This window comes from Mizuhopecten yessoensis, unplaced genomic scaffold, assembly GCF_002113885.1.
Source record: "Mizuhopecten yessoensis strain PY_sf001 unplaced genomic scaffold, ASM211388v2 scaffold2663, whole genome shotgun sequence".
Classification (NCBI taxonomy): Eukaryota; Metazoa; Mollusca; class Bivalvia; order Pectinida; family Pectinidae; genus Mizuhopecten; species Mizuhopecten yessoensis.
In genome coordinates, this window is record NW_018404658.1 from 40,047 (window position 1) to 61,804 (window position 21,758).

General features: G+C 36.0%; 1 protein-coding gene across 1 annotated transcript in view; it reads left to right on the plus strand.

Annotated features, from left to right (window-relative positions):
* The window catches only part of LOC110446234 (pre-mRNA-splicing factor ATP-dependent RNA helicase PRP16-like), a 52,384-nt gene that overhangs the window by 5,033 nt on the left and 25,593 nt on the right, over positions 1–21,758 (plus strand). The window contains exons 4-18 of the mRNA XM_021491274.1: positions 492–633; positions 1,344–1,465; positions 3,726–3,946; positions 5,311–5,496; positions 7,443–7,601; positions 8,277–8,435; positions 9,260–9,340; positions 9,955–10,116; positions 11,469–11,615; positions 12,488–12,761; positions 14,833–14,988; positions 16,027–16,127; positions 17,737–17,783; positions 18,509–18,671; positions 19,770–19,934. Coding sequence (XP_021346949.1) covers positions 492–633; positions 1,344–1,465; positions 3,726–3,946; positions 5,311–5,496; positions 7,443–7,601; positions 8,277–8,435; positions 9,260–9,340; positions 9,955–10,116; positions 11,469–11,615; positions 12,488–12,761; positions 14,833–14,988; positions 16,027–16,127; positions 17,737–17,783; positions 18,509–18,671; positions 19,770–19,934 — 2,285 coding nt within the window. The remainder of the gene's footprint in view (positions 1–491; positions 634–1,343; positions 1,466–3,725; positions 3,947–5,310; positions 5,497–7,442; positions 7,602–8,276; positions 8,436–9,259; positions 9,341–9,954; positions 10,117–11,468; positions 11,616–12,487; positions 12,762–14,832; positions 14,989–16,026; positions 16,128–17,736; positions 17,784–18,508; positions 18,672–19,769; positions 19,935–21,758) is intronic.

The following is a 21,758-nucleotide window of genomic DNA, read 5'->3' on the forward strand; positions in this document are numbered from 1 at the left end:
AGCCAGTCCTTGCAATACATTTGATACATAATTACATGTATAAAGTAAAACTTTCATACATTCCAGCCTATTATATTGTATATTGGTGTATTTGCCTCTTTGCAAATCTGATGCTGATTTTTGAGTGTTACCTAACTGAAATAACATGCCAAAGGCACCAAGCACATGCAGTTCTCCAATTGTCCCGTTCTCTGGTATCCTAAATGCTGAATATTTAGCAAATTGAGAAAACAACTTCCATTTTTAAGGACCTTGGGATTCCAGGGTCAACATCTTTGAAAACATTAATAAAGTTAGGCCAGTTCCTCAATTTCATTTGGCAATCCATTTAAACATAAATCCACAAAATCAATTTGCCAAAAAATGTGATCTCTAAGTATTTCACAGATTTTCTATCTTCAAAAGTTATGAAACAACAGCAAAAAAGATTTTGTAGACATGGATATTGTAGTAGGATTGATAACTGATATAACATACCTTGAATTTGGCAGACACTCCTTCTGTGTATGGTTGGGATGATGATGACGTGACGCCCCTCAAGCGATCCTCTTGGGATCTCCTGACACCTAGGTCAAACACTAGCAGTGACAACGAGAACAGTGTCCGGAGCAATCGCTCATCCTTCGATAAGAGGTAGGGGTCTTCTTCCTCTACCGCATCCTCTGAATTTCAGAGGTTACACATGCACTCACTAATATTCTTTGCACCTCTGGAATATCTTGTGAGAAATTTGGAGGCACACTGTTAGCAGTTTAATTGGTTTCGGTTAAAAAACAAAAAACTTACCAATCGCTAAGATGTTGAATGTCCTTTGAAGATTAAAAGACTTCAAAGCCAGTCAATTTTACTGTTACATGACTGACAGATTCTTTTGATGTACATCAAAGGATCAAACTTGTTCACATGTATCATCCATAATGTGGTGTATAGAGTCTTCTATTTCGTCTGACATGACATATCCCAGGGGTGCAGAAAACGAGAACGTAAGTGAGCATAGCCCCTGGAATTTCAAGGCTGCCTCTAACCAAATTACTATCTGAATTCCTGTAGTGTTTGCTTTGTAAACTAAGTGTATTATTCTTTTGTTTATTTACAAAGATTTTGACAAGTTCTTAGGACAGACGTAAGTTCTCGACTCATGATTTTCTTGCGAGAATCAAACACATTTTGAGAACCCTCTATATACGGTATACCAGGAAATTTTCGTCTGATTAAACTTTCGCCCTTCACCCATGAAATCACTAATCCAGTGTTAATTTTGCCCTTAATATTCAATTACTATGTTTCTTATGTTGTTTAGTTATATTCGCTGTAACAAATATCCCTGAACTTTTTCAAAACAGAAGCAAGCGAGGTCCTAAAGAGACTCCACTACCAACCCCGACTTTCAAGTACAACGACTGGATGGACAACAAGAAGAGGATACAGTATACACCAAAGGATGGTGGCAGCAGGAGAGACACAGGTAGGCCCTTATACATACTGTACACTTGTTTAATTTAGTGGGGTTAATATTTTGCATTTGTCCATAGCAAAACTAGTTCATGGAGATTTTTCGCACAACATTGCCAGGTAAAATTATTGCGCTCAAGATGGTACTTTTGTATATGGTTGATAGGATTTCTTTTACAAGTGTTTTATCAAAATAACATAAATTACGATATTGAATTGGTGTTTTATCTTTCCATTTTTGGCAGTTAAAAGGTGTGTTTTCTTGTATCTCCGTATATTCGCTGGGTATTTACATTCAATGGGTTTTAAGCTCACCTGGCACGAAGTGCCAAGTGAGCTTATGCCGTGGTCTGGCGTCAATATTTTACTTTAAATGACTTCTTCTTAATAACCGAAAGGCCTAGGGTGATGATATTTGGCCAGAAGCGAAATGGGATGAAGGGCTACCAAGTTTGTTCAAATAAATGACCTTCATATATTTTCAAGGTCACAGGGGTCAAATATATTAAAAACTTTAAACAACTTCTTCTGAATAACCAAAATTCCCAGGGTGATGATATTTGGGCAGTAGCATACTTGAATGAAGGGCTACCAAGTTTGTTCAAATAAATGACCAACAACTTCTTCTGAATACCTTAGAGGCCTAGGATAATGATATTTAGGCAGTAACATGCTAGGCTAAAGGGCTACTAGGTTTTGTTAAAATGAATGACCTTTACCTATATTCAAGGTCACAGGGGTCAAATATGTTTAAAACCTTTAAACAACTTCTTCTCAATAACCAAGAGGCCTAGGATGATGCTATTTGACCAGTAGCATGCTGTAATAGAGGGCTACCAAGTTTGTTCAAATGAATGACCTTGACTTATAGTAAAGGTCACAGGGGTCAAATATGTTTAAAACCTTTACACAACTTCTCCTGAATACCCAAGAGGCCTAGAACAATGATATTTGACCAGTATCATGCTCAGATGAAGGGCTACCCAAGTTTGTTTAAACAAACGACCTTCACCTATTTTTAAGGTCACAGGGGTCAAATATGTTTAAAACCTTTAAATAACTTCTCTTCAATATCCAAGAGGCATAGGCTAATGACATTTGGCCAGTAACATGCTGGGATGAAGGGCTACCAACTTTATTCAAATGAATTACCTTCATCTATTTTCAAGGTCACAGGGGTCAAATATGTTTAAAAACTTTAAACAACTTCTTCTCAATAACCAAAAGGCCTTGGATGATGATATTTGGCCATTAACATGCTGGGATGAAGGGCTATCAAGTTTGTTCAAATGAATGACCTTTGCTCATATTCAAGGTCACAGGGATCAAATATGCCAGAAATATGCCGGAACGGAAGGCTATAAACTTTCAAGGTCGCAGGCGTCATATGTTTAAATCATTTAATAGATTCAAATGGATCGAACACAGATATTTTGCCTGTAGCTGTATATTAATCCACTCTTAAGATTACAAGTGTGATATTAATACCATGTGAGCGATTCAGGCCAATTGGACCTCTTGTTGATTTCATGCTTTCTTTGGTAACTGCAAATACGTCCTCAATACTCAGGGGTTACGCTCACTTACATTCTCTGCAACCCTGGAATATGTCATAGCAAAATTGAAGGCACAAAGAAAACGGATTGGTCTCGGGTGAAAAATCAACCTGACCAATCGCCAGGCTGATACCTGTCCTTTGAAGATTACAGAAGAGCGACACCATACTTCGAAGCCAGTACATTTTTACTGTAACGCTGCTGTTAGATTCTTTTGATGTACATGAAAGGATCGAACGAGTCTTCTTGCCTCATCAACTATGTGGCGCACACTGAGCCTTTAATTTTCCTATGACATATTCCAGGGGTGCAGGGGGTGTTAGTGAGCGTAACAATGGAGTAGTGAGGATGACGTAAAAAATATAGCAAAATTAAAACACCTGCAAGACTTGCCAACTGCACATCAGTAGCTACTAACACTTGTGAGAGATTTTTATTTTTTGCAATTTTGGAAAGTTAAAATGATTGCAGAGACCTCCAAAGTTCTCAAAAACTATCCATAATAAACGATGGTACTCTCGGACCAGAAAAAAAATAGGCGCTTTCAAGGTCAAATATGCTACAGATGTTATTTAAATTTTTTAACCAAAGCAATAAAAAACAACATAAAGCTGTCTAACTTGGTAAGAATTTACAATATCCTTTACACAAATAAGGGTATAGTTAGCTATATGACTCTGTCATTTAACCGTGTTTCTGTCATTTAACCATTTATAGATGGCCGTCGTGATATTGAATTTGAGTCGGAGGAGGATAGGCTGGATTGGGAGCGTGAACAGAAGAGGCTTGACCGTGAGTGGTACAACATGGATGAAGGATACGATGATGACAACAACCCCTTTTCCGGCACTTCAGAGGAGTACACACGCAAGAAGGAAGAGGAGATGGAAAAAAAGAAGAAAAAAAGGATGACTGCTAGACAAAGACAGATCAATAAGGTTCGTACCTATGGCTGACGGAGGTGATCAGTTCAGCGTTGAAATGATTTCAGTTGACCTTCATACTCATAGTCGAAAACTATTCACCATTTTAAGATTATTTTTATCTCATAGATAATCAAATGTATATATCACATTTAGTATTAAGTTCAAATATGTGTATGCTTGTTTAATTCATTGATAGAACAGACATCTTGGAGGGGGGGGGGGGGTCAGTGGTTACCAAACTTACAGTTATGATGTCATACTAATGATGACATCTACAATTGGGCCATGGCATACACAGCTGATATGAATGTCATCCTAACTTTATGGGATTATATAGTGACAATGCCATAGAGTGGTAAAATTATTTCTTATCTAAAAACCCATGGAACAAGCACAAGATATTGCACTTTAGCTTGAATAAATCCACCTATCATGATGATCAATTACAAATTCTAGGACCGGTCCCTATTTGTATACAAAATCTCCACTCAGCCAGTCATAGACAGCTAACAGAGTCATACCATATATGTATATATACGGATATGAAAACAGGTGTAGAATAAGGGGTAAGACTCTTGACAAGATATATTTAAAAATATATTTTTGGCATGCCATATTTATGCCATAGTTTAATTGCCATATGCAAAAATATTTGCATTTAGCAAAAAGGAAGATATTTGGAATTTTGTTAATATTAAATAAAAAATTGAGGGTAAATTAACTTCAATCAATCAGTAAAAATTGGAGATTTGGCATAAAGGTAAGACCAGTATTTGAACCTTGTCACATGACTGTGCAATCAAATCTGTTGAAGTAAATCATGAAAAATCTTAGATAAATAAGGTATCGCAGGCGTGCACTATATCTCAGTTGAAGTACATGTTCATAGCCATGAACAATGAAATAACAGAGAATTATAGAGATTTATAACTTGTAGATACAAATGTTTGCCTGTTCATGTACAAAATAAATAAAGTGAAATAACTGAAAAAAATAGGGTAGGTCGATAGGGATTTATCTGTATATTTTTTTTCTTTTTAAAGGGAGGCTGATTTAAGGAATTACAAAAATCACGGAACATAGTTTTTCCGACCAATTGTATTCATTATTCGTTAATGTGTTTCGGTCTTTAAAGTAATAATATGGAATTTGAATTTGATTTTGATACCTGCCTATAGAATAAAGATGTGTCATAAAGACACTTGCAATTACTGGTGTGTTGGAATTCGAGGTTTAAATGCATTCGAGTGAGATAAAATTGTTGGAGTCAAGGTAAAAACTAGAATCGGTCGGGTACCTGAAACATACATAATTGTTTTGGCCTAACTTTTTGGGAATTTTGTTGTCTTTTCAAACTGGATTTTTGTTTTACTCAGGACATTGAGTTGTGGGAAACAAACAGAATGCTTAGAAGTGGAGTTATCACAAAGACTGATTATGACGAGGATTTTGATGATGAAAACGAAGCGAAAGTGCATCTTCTAGTCCATAACATTGTGCCACCATTTCTTGATGGACGTATTGTTTTCACCAAACAACCAGAGCCAGTCGTTCCTGTTAAGGTAAGTACTATACAAAAAAATATAATATTAAAAAATTTATTACAGAGATATCAAATATATGTATATGACATTAAATAGTTTCGAGTGGAATAATTATGTACCACATATATTCAATAATTATGGTAGAATACCATTTTTTTTCATGAGTTCAAAATGTTATTAAAAACTTTTTGTTACATCTTTGAAGCATGTAGGCAAAAATGTCACCATATTTATCCTGCAATAAGCCCAGGAAGCTATCACAGAATCTCTGACTGAAAGTAGGAGGATGGACTTATTACAGGACAGGAAAATAATATCTGTTGACATTTCTTTCTAACTGCAATATATATTGGTGGGCTTATTACCAAGTATGGGCTTATTGCTGGATAAATACGGTATTGCAAAGATAATGTGGGTATTGGGATAATCATTTTTTGCACTGTATCCTAATGAGGTCACAATTTATAACCAGGCTGAGCACCATTTTAAATGGATGGGGCTATTCAATATAATTCCCCGCTTATCTGGTAATATTTCCTCACAAAAATGCCTTCAGTTGTGTAGTTACAAAGAGGTTCCCATTCAAGGGGATGGTTGGTTAGCATGTTTATTTTACTCAAGTTGGTTAATTTTTAAATTGTATAAAGACACATGGTTTACTGAGTGTCTTTTACAATTTGTAAAATAACTAACGAGAGTTTGATAAACACGATAACCAACCATCATGAGTTTGGGCATCCTCGATACTCCAGGGGTTACGCTCACTTTCGCTCTCTGCACCCCTGGAATATGTCATGGCAAAATTGAAGGCACAAAGATAGCTGTTTGATTGGTCTCAGTTAAAAAAAAACCTGACCAATCACTAGGCTGATACCTGTCCTTTGAAGATTACAAAGAAGAGACGCCCATATGCAAAGCCTGTCAATGTTTACCATTACGTGACCGCGATATTCTTTTGATGTACATCAAAGTATCGAATTAGTCTTCTTGTCTCATCAACAAGGTGGCGCACAACGAGCCTTCATATTCCAAGGGTGCAGAGAGTGAAAGTGAGCGTAACCCCTGGATATAGAGGATGGAGTTTGGGGACCTTTCTTCACCAACAACATTCTGATATTATATCTATAAAATTGTGTTTCTCTTGGGAATAAATTATCGGGGAAATAATTGCCACAAACTATATGACGTCATGATGGAAGATGACGTCGCAATGCATTGTTACTTGTCGTCATAAACAGAAGATGGACCAATGAAATCACTCGCATCCAGGGTGTTACCCAATAGTGGGTAACCAAAAATGTTTACCAATCTATAGCATGTTTATCCAATGAGTAAGGAGTGAAGAAACCTTTGGTGTTTGTGGGAGGGAGTGAAGAAACCTTTGGTGTTTGTGGGAGGGAGTGAAGAAACCTTTGGTGTTTGTGGGAGGGAGTGAAGAAACCTTTGGTTTTGGTGGGAGAAATTAATACATTAGTATTATACTATGTCAAAGATATAGCCATGCAAACACTTACCCTTCATTTTCACTTTGAAAGCAGTGAAATGAAATACAGCCTCATTTATGATATGCAATTTTTTTGATTTTATTTGCCAGCTCTCACAATTTCAGAGGGAGGATCACAATTTTTGACCCCTAGTTTAATATTTCAAACCAGTGAATTTGCTTTTAAAAGTATTCATATATTTTGAGCTCTAATTATTTCAATGAAAATAGCAACTCAAAGATGTCTGTTTAGCCCTTTCACCCCTAGGTAATTTTCGTGGACTCTTCCATGCATTTATTGGGATGCATCCATTATGGTCCACAGTGGTGAAAAGGTTAAGTAAGTGTATTGACATGATATTTCTTGCCCAGAGGGGTATATATATATTTTGTTGTATGCTTTGAATTGGAAGCATGCAGAATCACCCTCACATATTAAATAACAATTCTCTGTGATTGCACATTTTTATTTACTTATAAGGACCCGACATCAGATTTAGCTCAAGTGGCCAGAAAGGGAAGCTTGGTTGTCAGAAAGTTCAGGGAACAGAAGGAAAAACGGAAAGCTCAGCAGAAACACTGGGAAGTAGCGGGCACAAGGATTGGAGATATCATGGGGGTAAAGAAGAAAGAAGAGGAGGTATGTTATTTAGTAGCTGTTTGGATGAATTCTTATTTTTAGAAATGTGCATGTTTTTTTGTCTGTTTGATTTATGCTCTGGAGTAGATCATGTAAAAATCTTACATTATTGAATGTGTTTTGTTGAATTTTATTGAACTGGTTCTGATGACAGCTAGCCTAGCGAGTAGAAACATGTAAACCGATAATAAAACTATGGAATCTAAATGTAAGAAAATTAATATCTCTGATATTGTATGAGTTTTAAATACAAACAAGGAATTTAGATTGTCATTGTTAAAAATCAGTGGTACTACCAGAAAATATTATATAGTTTTCTCCATTTCACGCAAAATCAAAGATAATATTTCATTCATCTTTTTGTTCATCTATCTCTCTTGCTTTATACTTTTCTCGACAAAATCTTCCCTGCTTATTTATAAATTTCTGTAAGTTTCCACAAAACCTGGTAAATGTTGTATAATGCTTAAATTCAGGTATATTCTGAAGAGTTGCAAAATACACAAATATTAATTTTCTGAAAATGAATTTACGCGTATATATTTCTTACTTTAACTCTTATATCACCGATACAAAATTTAATATATTCTTTTAATCATATTTTATGGATTATTTGTGCTTTTGATTTTTCTTTATTTTTTTCAATCATATTTTATGGATTATTTGTGCCTTTAGGGAGACAAGCTGGATGCGAAAGGGGAACTAGATTATAAAACTGACCACAAGTTTGCAGATCTATTACAAGATAAAACTGAAGCAGTCAGCGACTTTGCCAAGGCAAAAACACTGTCAGAACAGAGGAAATTTCTGCCCATATACGCAGTTCGAAATGAGGTACGAAAATATGTTTGCCTTTGTATTTGTTCAATATTTAGCATGAACTATTTGAGAAAAAAAATCAATAATACAACTGTATATATATAAAATCTTTCTCCTAGATGTATTATTACATGAAACAACTGTTGGTATACTGGTACATAATTTATGATAGTTTCTCATAATTATTATTTCTGCTGTCCATTAGTATGTCAAAACCTAACATATTGAACAATTTAGTTTATTAGGCAATAGTTTGATGAAATCTTTATCATCTTGAAAACATATATATACATTATATATATTATATAAATTATACAACTGATAGAGTTGGAAGCCAGATTTAAAAAATATATATTGTGTGATTTAAATTCAGATACGAATGTTTAAGAGATTAGGTGCCTCCTAGTGAAATATTATGTCTCTGACTCATATAGCTGTTAACCCTCCCTCATTTACCAATCTCCCTCGAAACTCCCTCATTCAAGTGCAAACTCACACAAACTCAAAATTTTCATCCTGTGGTCAAATGATCTCCTGGTTACTGCAGGGTGTGTGAGGAATGATCATAACAGGTGAATCAGATGAATACTTTTTGGAGTTATTTTGATACATAAAAAGGGAAAGACAAATTTAGCAAAGCAGTTTCAGTCATGTTTCACGCACGTTCTCCCTCATTGGAGACTGGCACCTATGCTGACTGGTGATTGCAGATAAAAAATGGGTTTTCACATTTGAAACAGTTGTGAAAAGATATTACAATTTTACAAACAAAATAGGAACTGATGAGTTGTATTGTATTTCTGATTAATGCATATCTCATATCTGGATGCTTGTTTCAGCTGTTGAACGTGATTCGTGATAACAGTATCATCATCATTGTTGGAGAAACCGGGTCTGGAAAGACCACTCAACTTACTCAGGTAGGACGTCAAACATTATTTATTTTCTTTAAAATAAAAACAAATAAATCAGATGTGATAGCTTTCTAATATATTTTGATTTTTGTGGGAAATAATATGTGACGTCTGGTGTTCATCAGTTGCTGTTCTAGTTATTGACAGCTGGTAATTAACAAAAGGGAATATTAAATTGCAAGGAAAAGTATCAACCCTAATTCAATTTTAATATATAAATGAAAATATAAACAATAAGCTGCATGGATGTTGCAGACCTACTGGTATAACTGCAACAAATGTCGCAGAAAAACTTACCATGGTGCACTATAGCACGCCATTCAGGTAGAGATAATACATGTTACAGTAATAGTAGCAGAACCCTTTGGATTTGGAAGATGATAATCCCTGTCAGTAATTTGAGGTTTTTGAAGTAACCATAACTTTAGTTTGCATAAAAGGGGTTTAAGGAAGGGAGATCACTCCGTGGCTCTGTCATCGAGACATGGGTTACGTCACGGTAGGGAGGTAGGGATATTTGAATCTTTCGTTTTTGGGCTTCAAAGATGGGTGTAGGTATTGTTTATGCATACTAAAGTTATGGTAATTATTACTGAAGTGAAATGAATATTTGTTTCCAGTATCTTCATGAGGATGGCTACACCAACTACGGAATGGTTGGCTGCACACAGCCTCGTCGAGTAGCCGCCATGTCTGTTGCCAAGCGTGTCTCTGAGGAGATAAAATGCAAGCTGGGTGAGGAGGTCGGATATGCCATACGATTTGAGGATTGTACCACTGAGGTAAGTAGTGGGGCTGTTATATAACTATATATTGTGTGACGATATATTACATGAATTTGAATACGGTATGATACACAATATTTTGTCAGAGGTCACGATACACCTACAATATTTTCCGTATTTTGTCGTTTCTGAATTTATTCTACTCAAATCTGTTCCCACATGGCGAGTGACAGCTCCAGTCATGCACAGTCTATTTCCTGTTGTAACATTGCCATTTAGAAATTTGCAACCTATCTTTTCTCTTTGCTTCTTCTGTTACTGTATGTATCGTGATAGATATCTCATGGTGACCACAGTATCGTGATACGTATCGTATCATCATGTTACGTATCGTTACAGCCCTAGCTAGGAAGTATGCAGAAATGACATAGTACATAATGCTGAATTGTTGGAGTTCATCATGTTTAACATGTGAAACATTTGAAAATCAACGTTAGTACACTAGTACTGCTGTCCATTAATTTTGCATACTGCTGTCCATTAATTTTGCATACTGCTGTCCATTAACTTTGCGTACTGCTGTCCATTAATTTTGCATACTGCGGTGCATTAATTTTGCATACATAATGAAACAACATTATGGTGGAAAATGTTGAAACTAATGATTTTAAAGCATATGTCAAATTAAAGAAAAGTGTATACTCTATTGAAATATCATTTTGATATTATGATTCTGATAGGATAGAAGGTTGAATGACTCAAAAGAATGTACCTGCTCCTGTGTTCCTGTAATGTCACATTTTCCTGTATCTCAAGTGCTTGTTTTAAGCTTCCTGCATTTTAGTTTATATTACTTTGGCTTTTTCAACCTCATACTTGTGAACTTTGTGAAATCTGATTTGATTAATATTATTACTTGAAATATATTCAGAAATAGATGCACACGATTACCAGCCTGCCAGATTACAGAAACAAAATATATAAACACTTAAAATCTCCATAAAAATAATACGCTCTGACAAGTCGTAGCACGGCACTGTGTTGTATCTTTAAGCAAGATACTTTACTCTGCATTTTCCAGTCTACTCAGCTGTAAATGAGTATGTGGTTGGGCAGAGCTAGAACTGTTGAATGCAACTATCTGTCAGCGGCGAAACGGCAGCACCAGCTGTATGCTCCCCAGTGAGTTGAGAAAGATATTGGCTGGTTGCAAAGGCTTTATAACCATGGATAATAATTTGAGATGACCCACGAACAAGGTTGTGATAAAGAGGTCTAGAAGAACCTCAAATTATTATTATTATTATGTAATACATGTAGTTGTATTTTACTGATATACTGATAGTAAATTGTCATTATTTTTGGAGGAATTCCTTTTAACACATTTGTACCATCTTTTTTTCTTTCAGAAAACCATAATTAAGTACATGACAGATGGTATCTTACTGAGGGAGTCACTACGGGAGTCAGATTTGGACCATTACAGCGCCATTATCATGGACGAAGCTCACGAGAGATCGCTCAACACAGATGTCCTTTTCGGCTTGTTACGAGAAGTAGGTCACACTCAAAATTGGGCAGGACGTGTGGGAGTGGGGAATGGTAGCTATTAAGGGAATAGGAATATACATCTTTTGTTATCAGCTGCTTTTACAATATGCATCATATATTCTTGCTTTAAAAGAAGTAGGGAAAAATCCCCGAGGACAAACATCCAATAAGTCCAAGAGTTTCAGGCATATATTACTGTTTATCTTCTCAATTTCAAGAGGACACCTTAGTCCAAAAATAAAATTACATTTGTTTCCTCTAATATCCTCAGTGAAAAATACGCTAAAATGTAGGTCATTATTTTATTTAAAATATTTTTACTATACTTATATAGATATATTATATATTATCTGACTTTAAAAATGCTTATCACTAAATGCCAATAAAAACTTTAGGGTAGGCACAAAAATCCAGGGTAGGCAGGGTTAGCGGAAATGCAAGCTTTTTTTTAATTTCCCCTTATGGTATACAGAGCCCTCTTGAAAGTAATGGAAAAATTAATTAGAAAAATCAGAGGAGCAAATCCTTGAGTCTGGTTTCCAAAAAAGTATATTCTCATTTTGCTCGGTGGCCAATTGCAACATGATGATTGTCACTCAAACGTCATCATGTAATAGTCAAAGAATATTGCTTTGTGACAATGTCTTGGCTAGCAAGCCCAAACATGTCTGCAGCCAGGCAAAATAAGTATATACTTTATGGGAATCAGGCTTCAGATCTGCTTCTCTTCTTTTTCCTTTCATTGTTCTGGCTTTTTCCAAAGTCTATCGTTACATTCAATAGGATTGGTTGCAGGTCGTCCACTTTTTATTTTTAAACCAATCAAATACAATCCTGGTGTTTTAATTTTGGATTTTCTTTTCTTTGTGTGTTACAGGTCATTTCAAGGCGTCATGATTTGAAGTTGATTGTTACCTCTGCCACAATGAATGCAACCAAGTTTGCAAGCTTCTTCGGCAATGTGCCCGTTTTTGAGATCCCTGGCAGATGCTTTCCTGTGGAACTCTTCTTCAGCAAAAACACGGTCGAGGATTACGTGGATTCGGCCGTAAAACAGGCGATGCAGGTCCACCTGCAGGGCATGGACGGTGATTTACTGATCTTCATGCCTGGACAAGAAGACATTGAAGTGACGTGTGAACTTATATCAGGTATTCGTTATTATGACATCAATTACAATATATCTGTATCTGTGATGACCTTAAAGCAACTAGTTCTAGGAAAAGGAGTAAAAAAGGGGGCTCTTAGCTTTTTAAGTCACATGGCTTAAACATCTGTCTATTATCTCTCTCTTTGAGGGACATTTTCCCCATGAACCACTTGGTCTGTAGGTAATGATGAAACTGGCTCCATCAGGGGGGCATAAAGGGACAAAAATACTCTAAAACCTTTGGCATCTTTTAACAAACCAGCTGTCTGGTGATGGTTTTGGTATTAATCTTGTAGAACTCTTAGTACACGTTTTACAAAGGTTGCAAAGGAAACACGAAATCCATCTTAAACGGGGCCACTAGGGGCCACTCTGCAATACACGGTGCAATATTGAACATTTATAGCACAGTAAGCACTCAAATATCTCATGAAAAACAAAAAGACCTAGAATTGAAATATTTGGCCAGTAACTTGCATAGACCACTATCAAGTGTGCCAAAAAAATGACTTCACCATATTCAAGTTTACATGGCTAGAATTGGTTAAGATACTCTTCTGAAGAACCAGAAGGCTCAGAGTCGTGATAACTAACCAGTACAATTAAGGCTCAGAGTCGTGATAACTAACCAGTACAATTAAGGCACAGAGTCCTGATAACTAACCAGTACAATTAAGGCACAGAGTCCTGATAACTAACCAGTACAATTAAGGCACAGAGTCCTGATAACTAACCAGTACAATTAAGGCTCCGAGTCGTGATAACTAACCAGTCCAATTAGGGCTCAGAGTCGTGATAACTACCCAGTACAATTAAGGCTCAGAGCCGAGATAATTAACCAGTACAATTAAGGGTCAGAGTGGTGATAACTAACCAACTGGTACAATGAAGGCTAAGAGTCGTGATAACTAACCAGTCCAATTAGGGCTCAGAGTCGTGATAACTATCCAGTACAATTAGGGCTCAGAGTCGTGATAACTAACCACTACAATTAAGGCTCAGAGTCGTGATAATTAACCAGTACAATTAAGGGTCAGAGTCGTGATAACTAACCAACTGGTACAATGAAGGCTCAGAGTCGTGATAACTAACCAGTACAATGAAGGCTCAGAGTCGTGATAATTAACCAGTACAATTAAGGCTCAGAGTCGTGATAACTAACCAGTACAATTTAGGCTCAGAGTCGTGATGACTAACCAGTACAATGAAGGCTCAGAGTCGTGATAACTAACCAGTACAATTAAGGCTCAGAGTCGTGATAATTAACCAGTACAATTCAGATGTTTGTTCTATCTAAGAATGAAGGGCTTATGTTATATATCATTGATGATGTATTTGAATGTACACGTGTATATTACTACTGTCACCATGTACTGTATAAATGGAAATATCCACGTTTTGAGTCTCCACATTATTTGCAATATGAAAATGTTTTATGTCACCAATGCTTTATAGAAGATCAAAATTTTCATTAAGTGTGTATTCTGTACAGGTTGTCTTTTTCATAAGATTCTAATTTTAAGGATTTCCGTTGAAACGATTTTTCCATGAAAAAAACAACCCTCAAATTGGCATAGTTTCATAAATCTGCAAAAATGATGGACTGCGACAAAACCCTTTCACAGTGTATTTTCATATCGGTTTATAATTACTGAATGCAAAATTTTGAGAAGGTTGTCACAATGTCAAAAGTTCTAAGTTATGCAGTACTGTAAAATCATAAATTTTTGTCGGACATTAAATTTCGTTTATATCGTGGTTAACAGTAATACACGAAAACATAAATTTGGTATGTATAGATAGGGGAAAATCAGAAATTAGCAACATATAATGTCCTTGAAACAGGCTAGTCTATGAAAACCACGAAATTTTAACCCCACGAAAATAAATGATTCTACAGTATTGATATTCACAATTTTTAGTACAATGAATATATGTAAGATAATGTAACTACAAATATTAGAAAAGTGAAAAACCAAGCTACTGGCATGGTAATTGACTTTCAACTTGAGCTGATGAAAGAATATAGCCATAGGTGTCGTTATACCTATTGTGTTGTCGGCCTGTTGTAGAACGTCTCGGCGAGCTAGATGATGCTCCCCCATTAGCCATCCTGCCCATCTACTCCCAACTTCCGAGTGACCTTCAGGCCAAGATATTCCAGAAGGCTCCAGATGGTGTGAGAAAGTGTGTGGTTGCTACGAACATTGCGGAGACTTCACTCACAGGTAAGGACAGACAAAAGTATAAACACTTCGGCAAGTGTTTACGGACGTAAAGTGACGTAACTGATACAAGAAGTTTGGCAGGTAGTTATGCCCCGTTTTGGTAGGGGGTTTATAAAGGAATCGTTTTGTCAGTGTCCATTCATCCATGGATATACTGTATAACATGAAATGTTCATAGTTACTTTCCTTTGTGGTTTGAAGCCATTTAGATAGCTATAGTTTCGTGGTGCAAACTTTCGTGGATATCCTTTATTTACAAACAGTAGACACGTATATTCTGTAGTAAAATGTTTGTGTACAAGATATCTCATAAACCCTGGAACAAATTTAGGTCATATTTACATCATCATAACTACGGTAATATCAAATTCTAAACCTGGTTAGATTTTAATGATCATTGGTTAAGGTTAAAGGGTTGAAGGTCATGGGAAAAGATCACACCTGACCACTTTTGAAGTAGAAACTTGTGTACAGGATATCTCACAAACCCTTCAACAGATTTTGTTTATTCTTACACCATAGCATGTTAACATTGACTCCCACATAGGATTAAAATTGGTCATGATTAAAGGGTCAAAGGTCACAGGTAAATTGGGATGGAAGGGTGGTGGGTGGCGGTATATCTATGTGATCCTCCTCACTTTATTCTTGTTATAAACACAGATGTGCTTATTAGGTTTATTGCCATGCTGTCTCGTTACAAAGCATCTCTTTTTCCTACCAGGTGAAAATACTGTAACCTCAGGTTATTAAGGGGTACAGTGCCTGAACCAAAAGCAAGGGCACTACGACGATAGAATCTCAGTATTGCAGGCCACCTTCATATATTCCCAGCAAATTAAAAGTCGCTCAAAAACAGATAATTCCAACATATGAAATTAGATTGGTCAAATTCAAATTGCAAAATTTTGTAACTCAATTTCAGGATAAAATTGCGAAGATTGATAATTCAATTTTGGTATAAAATTACCAAATAGCATCATTCATTTTGCCTGCTATTGGGTATCTGATGTGTATGACTGTTTTGTGTATTTCCAGTTGATGGTATTATGTTTGTGGTGGATGCTGGATACTGCAAACTTAAAGTATTCAACCCTAAGATTGGTATGGACGCCCTGTCAATCTACCCCATCAGTCAGGTAAATATACATAATTATGTATTAACCCTTTCACCCCTATTTAACTTTAGTAAACTCGACCATGCATTGTTCTGGATGAGTCCATTGCAGTCAACAGTGGTGAAAGGGTTGAACAAAGCATAGCCAAGTTGATTCATCATTTTGACTGTCATTCTGGTCATTTAGAACAACTAAATGCACATACGCTTATAGCTTAATTAAATTGATGGTGATTTTATTGTCAGCAACTTAAATGGGAAATTTTCACTACAGTTTAGTTTTCGCCTTTTTCGTCCTCCACAACCAGGGGGAATTTATCATCAAAGCAAATAATAAAACACAGTGTACCCTATATATATAGTAATTATATGTGAAGGGCGAAATTTACACTGGGCAAAAATAGATTTTATCAATGAAGAGCGAATATTTGACTGGACGAAAGCTTCCCAGTGTACAGTATATACACTTTACCGGTCATTTGTCCGATGAAGGTGACAGAGTACATAATCTTACTCATCATTGACATGTCAGAGTACATAATCTTACTCATCATTGAAATGTCAGAGTACATAATCTTGATCTTGATCTTTATGATCTCCGAGAAACCGGGTATGATGTTCCTAGCCTGCTAATACATGCTGGCGGCAATGTATCCGTATACGTACGCCCTCTATATAATTAAAGGCTCGGCTCTATCCGTAATCTGATCCGTCTCTCACTAGTCGGATTGTTAGAATCATCATTGAAATGTCAGAGTACATAATCTTACTCATCATTGACATGTCACAGTACATAATCTTACTCATCATTGAAATGTCAGAGTACATAAATTTTCCCATCATTGAATTGTCACAAATAAATACTTTGCTGGTTGTGCTTTATGAGCCTATACAATCCATACTTATCAACCTGGAGAAACTGTATAGATATACATATGTACCGTAATTTCCTGCATATAGTTCCCACAGGCTATTTTTTCCCTTGTTTGCACATAAGTTCAAGATGTATACAAATAAAAAAAGAAAAATAATTTTTCATTTAAAATAAATAAAAAAGAATTTGAATTTTAAGTCAGGCAAAATATTAGTTATTTTTTGTCATCTGCAAAGGTTCACCAGGGTATTTAGGTTGATCGATCAATATACTGGTACAAATATACCCACCCCTTTTTTTCTTTGAACCATTTCAATATATTATCCACATGCTCAGACAATCTGCCTGAGTTGGCTATCTGGTAGTAGTGTTACAAAATACACTATTTTAGCACTTGTGAGCTACCTCCTGATGCAGGTAGTACAAAGTGAAGCAAAAACAGTAGATACACGATCTTGTTCCATCATCAGTAAATATATGCTCCGATACCTCTTTGACATTTTTGATGTATCTTCTTATTTTGGGGATTTACATTCCATTACCAATCTGCAACTATCAAGCTCTTCTATATATCAGAATTGATTCCTTATTCAAAATTGGCTCATAAAAGCACTTTTTTTCCCTCAGACATCTCAATACCCAACCTGTCTCTAAATTGTTGTCTCGACAACACAAAATATAACAAATTTCGACTGTAGACTGTATGTTGATATCCCAGTGAGTTTTCTACATTGTTTTACATGATTGCTACTTGTAGGCCAATGCTAACCAGAGATCAGGCAGAGCTGGAAGAACAGGCCCAGGGTAAGTACAGTTCACAATTTTTCATATCTAGAAAATGTTTGTACGATAATAAAGGTGTCAAACTTATCATGTAAAATTAGTTTCAATATTTGACGATTTTTCTATAAGTAGTTGTGATGGCTTTGACCTTGCGCCCTGAATTATAAACTCAAATCAGGTAATTGTGTACTTGACCTTTGTATAAAGTTTGATCAAAATCTGTTCAGTAATGAAGTCCGTAGATTGATGAGTCTGAATCAGGACTGAAGAGGACAGACATGGGTAGCACTTTTTGGTTGTTTGTTTGAGTGGTTTTATGTCCGCGTCACTACCGAGTAGTTCCGTTATCCAGCAGACGATTGTGCTTTCTCTGTGGTAACACTATTTCACCCTCCATTAGTTACCGGTGGCAATATAATTATCCTATCCTATCTATATTACTGTATCGTTTAATGAGATGCAAAATCTTATTGTATGAATAACATTCATAGCTTGTCAAACAGGCTACACATAAAAATCCAGTAAAATAAGATATTTGACTATTCAAAAATCAGGGTAGTATCTATTATCTATTAACAGTTTTCTTGTGATTTGAATTTCATATTTTGATATTCACAATATCATTCACAAAATATTGCTTAGCCAAGTATTTTTGGACAGTTTCCCACTTTTATAGAGTATTTCTAGTACCTGATTACATCATGTGTAGACAATGTTTAACATTTATATCCTGTGTTGCCTTACAGCCATTGCTATCGTCTGTACACCCAGCGACAGTACAAGAATGAGATGCTGACTGCCACAGTACCCGAGATACAGAGGACGAACCTGGCTAATGTGGTCCTCCTCCTAAAGTCCCTGGGAGTGCAGGACCTGCTCCAGTTCCACTTCATGGATCCTCCTCCTCAGGTATGTCTCACCTGTACATACTTGTGAGGTATTGTGAAGATTTCTTCCATTAACTCATTCACCCCTGAAGACACATTTGCACTCTTCCAATTCCAAGGTTGGAATAGTTCATTATGAAAATTCAGGGGTGAATTAGTTAATAAGAAGACTTTTTTCCTCATAAGAAGGTTTTGTTCCTTTTGTCGGCTGCATTTTCAAGGGAATATTTTTTTTCAAATCAGGACTGAAAATTAGATTTCAAAGTTTCAGTGTATACAGTTTTCCATACTTCCCATCCATCTTGCACCTGGATACCTACATCTGGTGTATGTTTCACCTGCACATGCACATTCAGCTGTACAGGCTCAAGATTAGATTGAAGATTCCCATGATGTTTAATATGTTAATGTTGGGTTGTGAACAGGGCTTCTTGCATTTGAATGTAAATTGTATGCCTGTATTATACTGTAGATAGTATTCTGACTACCTATTCTGGCTGAGCTCTTCTGTGAACTGCATGAGTTGCAACCAAAAACAGTCGGGGGTACAGCTGTATTATATAAAGTTCCATGCAAAATAATAAAAAGTAAAAAATTACTCGGATAGTCAGAAGTCTTTATGCAGTTCATCCAACTGACCAATCAGTTTTCCTAAGATTGACAAGTTTCCTCTTAGTATATAAACATCTTTAAAACATACACAGCGTTTGTGAATTCATTAATTTACAGGTTTCTCTAAATGTATTGACACAAAACAGTTTTTGTCTTGCCCCCACTAAGCGAGACTAAGGTGTTGCTTTTCCGGCGGAGGCGTCAACAATAAGTTTTTGCATTTAACTTAATTAGTTTCACTGAAAGTATAGGTGCTAGACCAACCAAACTTGAACCATACATGCATCTTAGGTAGTACATCTCAACCCATGCATCAAATGCTGGATGCAGCCTACATTTCACGGTCCATTGCCTTTGTCAACATCTTCATCAACATTAAGTTTTTGCCTTTAACTTAGTTTCTCTGATATGTGCATTGATGGGCAAAGTGGGTCACAGGTGAGACATATCAATCCGAAAGACTTGTTTAATTTAATACTTGTATGATATTTTTTTTTTTTTATTGCAGGACAATATCCTGAACTCCATGTACCAGTTATGGATTCTTGGTGCTCTAGACAATACTGGATCCCTGACACCCCTCGGCCGACAGATGGTGGAGTTTCCACTGGACCCCGCCTTGTCTAAGATGTTGATTATCTCCCTTGAAATGTGCTGCAGTGCAGAAATTCTGGTGAGTAGATTTTGTCGTAATAAAACATACATAAAATATGTATATATTTTAATTATAGATCACGAAGTTGCATAAAATTGTTAGGCAAACTGCATATTTTTACAAAGTAGCTCAACCACAGGTGCTCAGGTTCTTGAATATATGTGATATATTTTCGAACCCACTAGATATCGCACCCCCTTATACTAATAAATCATATTAGTATAAGGGGGTGCCTTAGGGATTAAGGGATTTCTCCCTAATTTAATCTGGAGCATCCTTAGGCCAAGGGAACTCAATTTTGTATAAACGGTGGGTGTGGCCACCCTGGGGGCAGAGGGCTTTGCCAAACAATGGAAATAGAGGTAAAACCTTAAATATCCTTCTTCTACTGTAGGGGTTAAGGATTTTCTCCTAATTTAATCTGGAACGCCCTTGGGCCAAGGTGACTCAATTTTGTATAAACGGTGGGTCTGACCCCCCTTGGGGCAGAGGGGTGGGGCCCAATTGTGGAAACATAGCAAATTCTTCAAAATCCTCCATTTCCTGTAGGAATGACAGGATTTTGTCCAATTGCATATATATATTACCCCTGACTACAGCAGTATCTGATTATTTCAACTTCAATTTTGCCAACATTTCCAGGTGAGCAATACAGGCCACCTGGGCCTCTAGTTGAATTTAAATTTCAAAATTCAAATTGTAAATTAAATTATTACATATATGATATGGTCATAGAGGCAAGTAATTGCCTGTGTCCATCATGTATCAAATTAAATCACTGTCGTCCACTTAAATTAGTACGCTGATATTTCCTGTTATTGGCAACAACTTTCAAGATACATACATTGCTACATGTTTCTGTAATAAACACGAAGAATGCAATCATTTTAGAATAAGTGGTTACCGGTATCATCTTAAACGCTTTCAAATTAGCGTCAAAAGTAAGAAAAATATGAAAATCCCTGAAAATGTTGTTTACAGTATTCATACCATAGCCAGTACCTAGAGATACAGAGTATGGTAAACAAGAACAAAAAAATAGCATTGAAAAATGTAAAATATATTTTTATTTAAATACAACAAGTACACAACTCACTTTTATTTACACCTCTCATAATAAAAGCTATTATGGCATATACTGGGTTTAAGTTATCTGTCTATAGACACAAGTTTATCATAAAATCTCATTAAAACTTAAAAATTTGTACATTTTAGCATGCAGTATTTTTCATTTGGCTATTTTGGGGGAGTTATGTCCCTTTGCATAAAAATAAGCATGTCCACACTTGCTCTATATTAATGTTGCATGGGTTTCATTAGATTGTTTGCACTTAATTTGTATTGAAGGAAGTCATTTACTATACATAATCAATCTGTTAAAACCAATTCTTAGCGAGGATTTGTAGAGGGTATTATTTAGACTGCGCCCTACAGTTCCAGACAACCCATCTAAATACTCCCATTTTCAACATCACTTAACACCACTGAAATTCTGGAGTATGTACATCTTATTATGCTATAAAGATTGCATTGTAAATATCACTGGCAAAATATCAAATATTTATATACAAAAATAAAATGGATATTATTTCATGGTTCAAGGTCTGAGGGGTCAATCTGCAATTTTCAAGTAACTGCAGCCGAAATCTGTCGCCAAATGGACGTTCAGGGCTAGAAATTAATTTTGAATACCACTAGCCCATTGGAGTAGTATTTTACAATTTTTACTCGTTCATATAAAATATCCTTTGACCCAATATTATTCAACAATATAAGCAATATCAGATTTTGACTAGTCAGTTGGGCCAGCAGTTTTTAGAACCACTGGCCCAGCTGGAGATT